General features: G+C 39.7%; 1 protein-coding gene across 13 annotated transcripts in view; it reads left to right on the forward strand.

Annotated features, from left to right (window-relative positions):
- LOC117412304 (inositol 1,4,5-trisphosphate receptor type 1-like) overlaps nt 1-12,637 on the forward strand; it is a 171,396-nt gene that overhangs the window by 58,086 nt on the left and 100,673 nt on the right. For all 13 annotated transcript variants that reach the window (XM_058988874.1, XM_058988877.1, XM_058988876.1 and 10 more), the window contains exons 17-29: nt 1,491-1,663; nt 2,555-2,674; nt 3,323-3,517; nt 4,351-4,602; nt 5,317-5,458; nt 6,125-6,278; nt 6,608-6,798; nt 7,721-7,853; nt 8,779-8,833; nt 8,919-9,084; nt 10,255-10,431; nt 11,045-11,128; nt 12,154-12,291. In XM_058988874.1, the coding sequence (XP_058844857.1) occupies nt 1,491-1,663; nt 2,555-2,674; nt 3,323-3,517; nt 4,351-4,602; nt 5,317-5,458; nt 6,125-6,278; nt 6,608-6,798; nt 7,721-7,853; nt 8,779-8,833; nt 8,919-9,084; nt 10,255-10,431; nt 11,045-11,128; nt 12,154-12,291 (1,980 nt within the window). The remainder of the gene's footprint in view (nt 1-1,490; nt 1,664-2,554; nt 2,675-3,322; nt 3,518-4,350; nt 4,603-5,316; nt 5,459-6,124; nt 6,279-6,607; nt 6,799-7,720; nt 7,854-8,778; nt 8,834-8,918; nt 9,085-10,254; nt 10,432-11,044; nt 11,129-12,153; nt 12,292-12,637) is intronic.

Genomic DNA, 12,637 nt, shown 5'->3' on the forward strand with positions numbered 1-12,637 from the left:
TAGGGGTTTTCATGTGAATTAAAATGGGTGTGTGATGAATAGATGTTTACTTCATATGAACTGAATAGGAAATCATGCTTTAGCAATTATTGTAAGTACTTAATTACATTTGAAAGCATTACTTCTCTTGTGTGAGCTTTTTAAACTCATCTCCTTGTGACGGGACCGCTTACTTTTATAAGCAGACTAACTTCACCTTAAGTTCATATTGCACACAATCTACAATTTTTTTAAATTTTTTTTTATTATTATTCACTCTTGCAGGTGTTGTGTACTGTGGGTGACTATATGGGTTCAGGACACCTAGGCCAGCTGCTTGATAGTTTAATGTTTAGAAAACAAATTGACATGGTCATAAGCGAAACTGTGGATTGAAAAAAATGTCACTATCTGTGTGAGGCACACCACACAACTCAGCTGACAAATCAATTTTTAATAAATTGGAGTACATCGCAGTAACATCACTATAAACAGATTGTACACAGCCCTGTTTGTATTGGGACAGCATCTGAAACCGACCTGGAGGTGGGGCTTTTAACTTGGGGCACATTGTTTACTAAATATCTTGAAACTATCTTAAGCAAAACGCTTAAGTGCAGTGGCACTCTGAATGGTATCCATTTTTTAACTGAGCAGAATAATGGGGTAGATGTTTCTTCTTCATTTTCCCCTGAAGAGATGAGTTCAGTGCAATGCCTTTCTTGGAATACACCGTTGTACAGACTCATTGGTGGGGACAAGCATCCTACCCATTCTATACAGTAAATGCATACAACTGCACTGATGAGATGGCTTTCTTATTCATCCATTAATGAAGAGGGGATGATTATCTTCAGGCATATCTAGATATGTAGTAAGGAGACAGAGTGGGGTTAATGTGCAGTACGTGTCCCACGCATAATCTTTCTGTATTCCTTGAAAATGGAGAACACTTTTGAAAGTGAGTGCACATTTTAATGAAGAGGCCATCTCAAATCTTGGCGTAAGTGCTGTCATTAGAGACCTTTTAACAGAGCAGTTGGTGTAAAAACCTGTAATTCCCTTTTCTGCAAAATATTTAATTATGGTATGTTGTAGTTAAATATGTTGACATACTAAATTTATGTAACAACTAATTGGTAGGAAAATAGCTTGAGTGGGGAAAAACCAATGTACCCCAAATATTAATGCACAGTTTCAATGGTTAATTTAACTATACAAAGCTTTTTTAAATTGCTTTTGTACCGCAAGTTATTTATTTTTTCCCCACTAGAATGATCAGTTTGGAAGTACTTGATTGATTAATGTTGGGCTTAATACAAAGTAAAGGAAATGACTAATTTTAAATTGGACATGTGTTCTAGGCAATTCAAATCCCACACTAGCTATCACAATTAGTGACGTTTGGGTGATCTCCAAGCTTTCCTCAAACCCTTGTTGACGCCACTGTTATTCACAAAGAGGGATAGTAAGTAAGGCTGTTTTTCCCCCTCGTTCTCTTGACCTTGCAGGAATACATAGCCAAGCAGTTCCGCTTCATGCAGAAGCAGATTGGGTATGATGTGTTGGCTGAAGACACGATCACTGCTTTGCTCCACAACAACCGGAAGCTTCTGGAAAAGCACATCACGGCGGCAGAGATTGATACCTTTGTCAGTCTGGTGAGGAAGAACAGAGAGCCCAGGTAAGTGAGCTGTACGTGCACACAACCCACCAGCTCCGTGCCGTTCGTGCGCATTGTGCTATTGTGAGAGGGCAATGTTTGTTTTTGGGTCTGTGCCATTCGTGCTCATTGAGCTATTGTGAGAAGGCACTGTTTGTTTTTTGGCAAGAATGTGAAAATAAATTGCTTCCATTGAAACCAATGTGGAGGCTATCCAAACTGAAGGCATCTTGCCCGATTTGCATCATAGTTTGGGGAAAGAAACGTGCAGAATCTGTGTAACTTGTATTTGCCAGCACAATTTAAAACTTTTAGTTGGGCTTGGCTGGACAGATGCTTCTGTTTCAACAGTCAGACTTCCCAGCTGAAATTGACTAAATCAATCATTTTGACCATGTGTGCCAAAATCAATTGGAATTTAGTGGGTCCTTTTCTGTTGAAGGATATTTGATGGATTTTTTTTATAAAGAAAGGGCTTTGTATGAAAGCTGACTTATCTCAGATTTCTTGAGTAAATAACTAACCTGCTGGTTCTGGCTGGTGGTTGTACTGTGTTGTGTGTTTGTCTTGGAGCTTCAGTGTTTCCTTACAGTCCACCAGCTTTGTTGCTGCACATTTCTGTGAAATTGCATTGGCTCTATCAATTGTTTATTATATGACTGAGGGTGGAGTCGCCTAACAAAACAAGACCATGAACATTTTCAAATGTGTGAAATTCCCCTATAATATACTGTGTCCTTTTATACATTACTGACCAAAGAGCAATCTTGCAAGGGTTGCAGAGTCCATTAACTCTGTGTTGGAAAGGACACAGATGGGTTTTCAAACATGCTGGATTAAGTCACTGAATCAGTGAGGTCTTTTTTTTTTTTTTTAATCCGGTAGCAATGCAAGCCTGTTCTTGTTTTCAAGGTTCCTGGATTACCTGTCAGACTTGTGTGTGTCGATGAACAAGTCCATCCCGGTGACCCAGGAGCTCATCTGCAATGCTGTGCTGGACCCTGCCAATGCAGACATTCTCATTGAAACCAAGTAGGTTCTGTAATCCTTGTGTGATCATTCAGAAGTGTTGATCAGTGAACTATCCACAGGGAGGCTGTAGCAGTTCATACGACTGCATCTTGATCCGCTTGTCTTCAGACTTGGTAGGGATGTTCTTAAGCAGTGTCTTTTTAAATTTTTAAACATTGTTGTATCCATCTGGTGGAAAAAGTGTCACCCAAACCTCTTTCAGATAAACTTGACATCCAATCCTTGCACTTAGATGTTTCCTTCAACACCCCATGATTTGACTTGGATTTTGCCAAAGCTAGTAGGACTGTAGGGAGCGCAATACATGTTGAAATATACTGTATGATGCAGTTCATCACTGTGGTGCTTGTTACCCTGAAAAAGACCCTGATAAGTGCATTTGCTAGGAATGATTTTTGTATAAAATTAATTGGACATCCCCTTAAATTCATAACTGTGAAAAATGAGTGGTGTCTTAAGAGCCCTGTAACATTGTGGCTGTATATTTGTTTGAGTAACAACATATACATTTGATACTTCTGGGAACGCGAGTGGCGTGTGGTTGGTTTTTTTTTGTTTAGTTTTTTGTTTTTAAACCTGGGAATGTGTTTCATGTTTGCCAGATAGCTTGTCCCAGCTCTGATTTGATTCCCTGTTTGTTCTGGACAGGCTGGTTCTGTCACGGTTTGAGATTGAAGGCCTCCCATGTGGCGAGAGCACTGCAGAGTCTGAGGAAGACGAGGAGGAGGTCTGGCTCTTCTGGAATGACAGCAGCAAGGAGATCCGCAGCAAGAGCATCCGCGAGCTGGCTCAGGACGCCAAGGAGGGGCAGAAAGAGGACCAGGATGTTATCGGCTATTACAGGTTGGCCATCCGCAATGGGATGCTTTGAAACTATATTGTAGGAGTGCAGCAGTTAGAACTGGACACCCAGAAGAGTACAGCAGAGTTTATTTGGGTTGGTACCAAATTTTATTTGAATAATTTAAATGGTTGTCTTTAGAAATCGGTGTTGGTTCATTTTTTAAATATTCAAGTAAAATTTATGAAAGTTACAGCTGAGCTTAGGATCCAAGATCACTCATCTCGTACGTATTAAATTTAATTTATGCAGCAAACCAAAAATGACTAATGCAATGCCTACTGTTGTGGGTACTATCTGCTTTTTGGCTTGGGAAACCTAACAGCCGTAAGAGACAATGGTCTTGCATTTAGTCTTGTTCAAATACCTCAACTTTGTTTGTCAAGTTGAAACATGTGACTTAATTGGCTTTAAATGAGTTACACGGCTGTATTTGATTCTTGTAAGTTCTATTATGGGGATCCAGTTACTTTTTTTTTTTTTTTTTTTTTTTCTTTGCTACTTACCGGCTTTGAAGTACTCGGCTGGTTTAACAGACCACAGTTAGCACCCAGATTAGAGTTTTGAAATGCCATCCAATTGTCTTCATTTGGTTCATATCAGTTTCTTGGTCAGGTTATTTTTGATTGACTAATGTAGCAATGACATTGTTATAGCCTCGGAGCTTCACCATTTGAAATAGACTTCTTATTATCAAAGCTATTTAGATACCCTGGGCAGTTTTAGAAACTGTCGACAGATGGAGACTACCCATTTTATATTCTACAATGTGCCACGGGTTGCGGGACTTGTATGTAGTTACGCCTTCATCTGAATATTTGTTTAATCTTTCCAGATACCAGCTGAACCTGTTTGCTCGAATGTGTCTTGATCGGCAGTATCTGGCCATCAATAAGATTTCCAGCCAGCTGGATGTTGATTTGATTCTGCACTGCATGTCAGATGAGAATCTGCCCTATGACCTCCGAGCGTCCTTCTGCCGCATGATGCTGCACATGCATGTGGACAGAGACCCTCAGGAGCAGGTGACCCCGGTCAAGTATGCTCGGCTGTGGTCCGAAATACCCTCCAAAATAGCCATTGATGAGTGAGTATCTGGACAAGCAATTGGATTGTCAAGCCAAGCTAACCAATGCTTTTATTAACATTACCGGTCCCCCTTATATTGTGGTGAGAATTCATTTAAGCTGTGCATATGTTTCAAATGCTACTGTAGGGAACAGTAGAGTTTAACTCCATGTTAAAACTTATGAAGTAATTTAGGTACCAGGAAGCAGCATCAACACCTGAAATATAAACTACAAGCAAATAACTAGAATTCTTTCATTGGAAGGAAAAGGAAGTCAGTGATATTGCTAATGATAGTCCAGGTTTTTTCCTACCTTTTTACTAAGTGATTCTGCAGGTTCGGTTTATACACTATCCCCTTAATGGGTTTTGCTAATTTTACCTATGCATATGTATGTTTTTAAAATGCACCACAGCACACTTTAGGTAAGTGAAAGTTGATTTGCTCGATCAATGGTGTAGAGTACAGTAGCTAGAGACTGCAGTGATATGACGGTTTTGGTATCCAAGTATTTTGACGGCTGTAGCTTATATGAACTATAAGGTGTAATAAGGTGTTCGCAAGCAGAATTGTAATATGATGACGAAAGCATGGATCCGTGTCCGCAGCAGATTTTGATTTTTAGAACTGTATCAAGTCCTCTTCAGCTTAACCCTGGAAAAGTGTTTCTTAAGTGTGTGTGATTTATGGCATTAATTAGCTCTCCGTAATATATAATTATCCCCTGTGTAGCTATGATAACAGTGGCACTTCAAAAGATGAAATCAATGAGAGATTTTCTCAGACGATGGAGTTTGTGGAGGAGTATTTAAGAGACGTGGTCTGCCAAAACATCCCTTTCTCAGACAAGGAGAAGAATAAACTTACCTTTGAGGTATGCAACTTCTACAGTGCCATGAAAATAGGTTCAGTGCTGTACTTGGAGTATTGTAATTTAGTTAGACGATAGCGTCACAATCCGTTTCATGCTTGGTATGCAATACCAAATATTTTCTTCATAAATAATGTAAAACCTGTCTAATCCTGCATCGATTGAGACTAGAATATCGTGCTGTATTATACAATATGCTAATACTGTACCTTAAATGTATCAATGACAAACTATTTTAAAGCTATAAACACTATTACAATACATACATGTCTAGGTATACCATGTAATTCGAGGATTGCAATTTAAATTTCTCTAAGTGAATAAGGCTTTTTACTGTACCATACCAGTGAGACGTGTATATTTACAATATATGCTTGATTTATAAACCAAGAAAAATCACATGATTTGGTGCTGGGCTGCACAGTCGGATTTACACTGATTTTTAGACAGACGAGATTTATTCATTCTGGGTTCCAGAGTAGACGGTTTCCAGATTGTAGAGGGTATTTCCCCTTTTTCAGTAGCGATTTGGTTGGGACCCACAAATTATGCCAAATTATACAGAATGCTAGTTTGTATACGGGCTGGATTAGATGTGTGGGTTTTTTTTAAAATTGTATTCTTGTTTATACAGTTGTTTATTTTTAAATTTATGTATTTATCTTTAAGGTTGTGAATTTGGCCCGGAACCTGATCTACTTTGGCTTCTACAATTTCAGCGACCTTTTAAGATTAACAAAAATCCTGTTGGCTATATTGGACTGTGTCCACGTCAGCACTATCTTTCCAATAAACAAGTTGGATAAGGGTGATGAAACCAAGGGTAAGAAACTGCAATGTGACCTTAACTTAAATATAAAAGAAACATAATAAACTCTTGACTATAGAAGTGGAATGAAGCTTTTGAAAACGACAGTCAAAAATGTTAATCATTGAATTGTTTCATTTAGTAATTTATTCAGTGATGGTTGGGTAAAAACCAGACATTAGTGATGCTGGTAACATTTACAATAGGGCATGGAAGCTATTCTGATTGTTCCTCAACCACTCTTAAATACCTTGTAATAAAATGTGTACCCTGCTCACACAACGACATGATGCGCTTCCATTTTGGCAATGGAACTGACTGATAACCATTCCCACTGTACCCAGGAAGCAATGTTATGAGGTCTATCCATGGGGTGGGGGAGCTGATGACCCAGGTGGTGTTGAGGGGGGGTGGGTTCCTCCCCACGACCCCCACCGCCCCTCCCAATGGGGATGTTGTGAAGCAACAGAGTGAGCCAGAGAAGGAAGACATCCTCGTCATGGACACCAAGCTGAAAATCATTGAGATACTTCAGGTAATCCTGGTTTCTGTTCCAAATGAATTGTGCCCTGCTGACACAGCACACCTGCAGGATCAAAACTAATTTGCTAGATTCAGTTTTGAGGAGCGCTTTTAGTTTGTTGTGCTGAATAACCTAAACCAGGTTTTCTTTAAGATTTTAGATGAATAGTACACTTCTTACCTGACCCATGACATAAGATAGCTGCAATACTGTGGTCAAATTGCTTTTTGCTTTCCGATAACAAACTAATTCTTGATATTGGCTTCATACTTCATACACATTTGTAATGTCTGTATTGTAAGATTCTCTCATAGCCATTCTACAAGTTTATAAACCAGTTGATTACAATGAAGTCCCCTTACATTATACCCCTGGTGGTACTCTGTTTTCCTTCAGACATTTCTAATCATTCTCTGCTTCAGCCCTTTTCAGATGGCTCATTATAATTTCAATCAAATTAGATCAATGACATAATTGCATACAATGCAGTGACAAGTGTGTTTTTTCAAGTTGGCATAAAAGCCTTTGTCAGACTTGAGTCCAACAAAACAGTAAGTCTATAAATCAAGAGTGATATTTTTTTTAATTTATATTGTAGATTTGACGACCACAAGTACAAAGCTTGCCTGACATACTAAATTGCCCAAAATGTTCATAAGTGAACCATTTTCTTAATCTTCAGACCCTTCGCGTTTAGAAAGGTATAATACTGTATACTTTCAGTGGATATTTGCACAGATACATGCATTAGTCATGTCGGTCAGACCTGTCAGTTGAAAGTGTGGAATTCAGTTTTCAAAGGGTTAACCATTATTTCACAATTAAGATGCACATTATCTTTTCATTGTGCCACAAGCATGCAAATCAATAGTCTTGTTTTGCTTGCATTCCTGTCAGTCACCACACAATCTTTAAAAGATCAATCTTTTTTCAGTTCATCCTGAACGTGAGGTTGGATTACAGAATTTCTTGCCTGCTGTGCATATTCAAGCGCGAGTTTGACGAGAGCAATGCCCAGTCAGAGCTGCCTTCAGGGAGTAACCAAGATGGGCCCAGTAATGTTCCAGGTTAGTGAACACATAAATGAACTGCAGCCCCAGAGGAGACCAAAATACCCTGTCCAGTAACACAGCACATGTAACATCAATGTAAGCAGATACCCAGTGACCTCACCAACATGTCAGCTCTGTGATGATGACCTCCCGTGAGCAGTTTACTTGACCTTTTAAACTTATGGGTAAACAAATAGGCTAATGCTTTGGTTTGAATAGAAATGTGTTTGGGTTTTGAACTTTCTTTTATTATTATTTATTTCTTAGCAGACGCCCTTATCCAGGGCGACTTACAATCGCAAGCAAATACAAATACATTCAAGTGTTACAATACAAGTCATACAATAAGAGCAAGAAATACAATTTTTTTTATTTTTTTTTATTACGTTTTAGAGGTGTGTGTGTATATATATGTATAAATATATATAAAATTCCTGTGTTTTTGTCTCCTGGTGATATTTACATTGTGTTGCAAAGTGAATACTTTTGTTTTTGTTCACAGTAAACACTGACATCTGGTTTAAATTGGAACAAACCCCTCCTCAAAAATGAAGGTTGCTATAATGCAGACTGTGTTGCTGTCTGCAGACAGGCAAAGATACTAAAATGAGACTTTGTCCTTCATCTCTATCTCGCATAACAATACATTGATGCACTGATGGAGACCTACAAGCATTGTGGGAGACTTTAACCACCAGTTTTCACATTAGGGTATTGTGTGCCAATTAAATCTGTTGCATTTTTTGGTAAGCATAGATCAGATGTTACTCTGGCTGCAGGTACCACATGAGCATGAGCAGTGTTCTCCATAACCACCATGTCAGGGAAGCCATGTGCTTGATCTGGTTGTGTTAGAATTGGTTCCAGACTGACACCCAGAAAGTGGTCCCTGAAGCACGTTCAGTTGAACCCTCTTTCTTTTCTCCCATTTGAATCCAAGGAGCTCTTGACTTCGAACACATTGAAGAGCAGGCGGAAGGGATCTTTGGTGGCAGGTGAGACGTGTTTGAATCCTCATGCTGTTTTTAAATGTGTTTTTCTAAACCAAGTCACTAAAGATGTGGGACCCTTGTGTTGCAGTGAGGAGAACACCCCTCTGGACCTTGATGACCATGGCGGGAGGACCTTCCTCAGAGTGCTGCTCCATCTCACAATGCATGACTACCCTCCTCTGGTGTCTGGAGCCCTGCAACTGCTTTTCAGACACTTCAGTCAGAGGCAAGAGGTCCTGCAGGCGTTTAAACAGGTACCTGCCTTAACCAGGAGCAGCAGCCGATCGCAGTGATCTCATCACCAGTAGTGCAATACCTTACAAGTGTCCTTCCAATCCTCACAATTACATCACAGTCCTCACAATTACAACATGATATATTATGATGCCATCTGCCCCCACCCCCATTTATAGTAGCTTTAGATGACTGTCAAACACTATTTATTGATCATTTCAATACAATAAATAGACACCTGGGTGTTCTTGTTTTATATCTTAAACTGTTCATTTGATTAGAATGAATGTATGGGGAATTTGACTTCTCCATGCTTTTAATGGTATGGACACCTTTTTAACCCTTTTGTGGTTCATTTATTCAGCGCGTCTGTATTTTCACACGTGCAGTTTATTTTAGACGCGCTGTTTTAAAAGTGTTTTTTTTGTTTTACAGTAAAACAGGTTTAAAGGGGACTGCATATCAACGGGACACTCAGTACTGCATCTCCAGCCCCGCTCCACCCCTTGTTCGCTATATTTTTCACATACGTCTTAATAGTACATACCGATAAATCATCTCCAGATCACTCGTTTTATCACCAAACGCCTCAATAATGCAATCAGTCATTATTTTATTACTATAACATCTAAAAAAAGCTCTGCAAATGTCTGATTCTTTGAGCCCTGGATGCAGACGCAGCTATCTTGTTTGTTTTATGTCTGTTATCTATGTGGTGTTTGGGCTATCTGTATTCATGATACGCCCCCTTTTTTAAAAAAAATTTCGGCTCCTATCGGTCTCACTCGGCCATTAAATGGTTTTCTCGGCTTTTTCCGGAGAAAAAACGACTAGAGACCTGTTTTTTACGTCTTTGACGGACAGGGTCCGACATTGGACCGGAAAGGGAAAATTGCAATGTCGGACCAGGTCCAACATAGGACCGCAAAGGGTTAATACTGTGTTAATATTTTTGCATTCCTGTTTGTTTGGTGCAATTCGGTATGGTGGTAGTCCTAGTGGCATTCATTCACACTATACAAGCTACTGTTAAGACATGTATTAAACATCCCAAAGTACTTTTTACAGAGAATTATAAAACAAGGTGGGTAAATAGTGGCCTAAAGGAGTGGCATTGACTGACATACGCAAACATGTTCATTATTTCTATACTGCTCACCATAACATTTTCAATATTGTGTTCCCAAAAGGTTCAGCTTTTAGTGACGAGTCAAGATGTTGACAACTACAAGCAGATCAAGTCAGACCTAGACCAGCTCAGGTCCATAGTGGAGAAGTCCGAGCTGTGGGTTTACAAGCGGCAGGGTCCGGATGAGGGCATGGATGCTGGCGATGGAGCCGGGGACACTGAGCACAAGAAGAAAAAGGTACGCCTGTGCACAGCAGCTGTGTCTTCATTCCTGTCGTCTGCCTGTACATGTTGTGGTTTAAAAGGCACTGGGGTGTATTCAGTTGATCTACAGTACACACGCACACAAACATGCAAATTATCAAAGAACGAAATGAAAGTTTGTAAAGAATTTTCAAAAATGCAGATTTCGCAATTTGAGTATCGCTTTACTCAAAGGCCGAAGAAGCTGCCTCTTGCGTTTTCGCTCTTTGCTTTTGATATTTTCCTTTCATTTCGTTCTTTGATAATTTGTCAGTCTACATTGCAGAATTAAGTGTAGTTGACAATAATAGTGTGTTTATTTTAAGATGTAATTACATTATTGTATTTAACTTTGCTCTTCAAAAACTGCAATTTAATATACATGTACAACCTGTTCTTGGATGACAAACCACAGAACACATGTTCAGTACCTGCAGTATATGTCATGCCAGACTTGATGATTTTAATTTTGTTTTGTAATGCAAACTGTTAAACATTGACAGTTTGTTTAACTATGTATTCTGCAGTATAGATTTAGTAAGTCTGGGTATTGAAGAGCTCTGTCTATTGTTTCATTCTCTCAGTAGATATATTTCTGTTTTCTGCAGGGTGACTTGAGCTCCAGCGGACCAGACAAAGCAAAGCAAAAACACGAAAGTACCAGCAGCTACAATTATAGAGTAGTGAAAGAGGTAGGTGCCCAGTGAGCTCAAGCACACGCCTGCATGGCTGGCCTTTGTCCTCCTGGCCTGTAGCTCGCTGACTGCTGCTCTCAAGCTCTCGCAGGTAGAGGCAGTTGGCTTGGGGATCAGAGGACTCCCACAGACCTTTAGTTTTCCTGAGATGTCGAGTTGCTGTGGTGAGAAACATAATTGAGCATTCAAAATTTAAGTTTTTAAATTCTGCAGAAAACTATTTCACTTATTTGTGTGTGCTAAAATCAGCATATCCCTTCGTTGAAGATCCAATGAAGGAACTACCTGACTTCTCCTTGTCTCGAAGACACTGGACTGCACTTCACCGTGTTAGAACACCACATGGGAGATGCAGCTAGACCCTCTAAGTGGGGAATTAAGGAGCTGTCTAATTGTGACTGCTGTGGCAATGTGCCCCGCCCCTGTGTGCATGTGTGTGTTATATGGTGTATGTTGCGTGTGTTAATGTTGGTGTATAGAGATGGGTACATGGGATATAAACGGGTTTGTGTTTCACGTGGTATTTAAAATTGTATATTTGTATTTAGGCATGGGATTGCACATCACTGCACGTGCATTTAAAGTATAGTATGTGAACACGGGGTTGCACAGAATTAATTCTATTCCATCTCTATACACCAACATTAACACACGCAACATACACCATATAACACACACATGCACACAGGGGCGGGGCACATTGCCACACTGCTCAATACACGTTTTTAGACCGTACAAATGGAATCCATTGAGCTACCCCGGGTGCCATGAAGTGACTTTCCAAACTCTGTAAACAACTATAAACTCGGTCCCATTTCTTTTCAAATGCAATATGAAAGAAATCCCTGTTCAAATATCAACCTTGGATGTTTCCAACACTGCAAAGATTTGAACTGATTTTATGTATGGATTTCAGAGAACGGTCTATATTCTCAAAGCATTAATTCAGGAGTTACTTAATTTTGTGAATGATGCCTGAAGTTTTTCTAATGTGTGCTTTTTGCCACTCCCCTCCTCCTCAGATTCTGATTAGACTGAGTAAACTCTGTGTCCAGGACGGATCATCTGGCAGGAAGAGCCGGAAACAGCAGCAGAGACTCCTGAGGAACATGGGTGCTCACAGTGTGGTGCTGGAGCTGCTGCAGATTCCCTATGAGAAGGTATGTGACTGCATCCAACAGTCGGCACACCCCTGTATTCCTCCTCTGTATATTTTTTGGTCTTTCCCAGGTAAATGATGTAGCACTATTGCAGGTTTTTTGTAAGTGAAATATTATTTAAATGAGTGAAATGTATGTTTTGCATTAATATAAATATATTTCTCATGAATGATACCCGTCCCTACCCACTGGTACTTTATTTGTTCATTCTCTTACCTCCCAAATTTGGAACTTGTCCAATGAACCTCTGATAAATAAATGCCAGTATGTGCTGTGGATGCAAATCATGATGACCAACCGTCTAAAACTGCTCTGTAGGAATCAACCTCATAAACAGACTTGTTGT

Source organism: Acipenser ruthenus, chromosome 16 (assembly GCF_902713425.1).
Source record: "Acipenser ruthenus chromosome 16, fAciRut3.2 maternal haplotype, whole genome shotgun sequence".
Taxonomy (NCBI): domain Eukaryota; kingdom Metazoa; phylum Chordata; class Actinopteri; order Acipenseriformes; family Acipenseridae; genus Acipenser; species Acipenser ruthenus.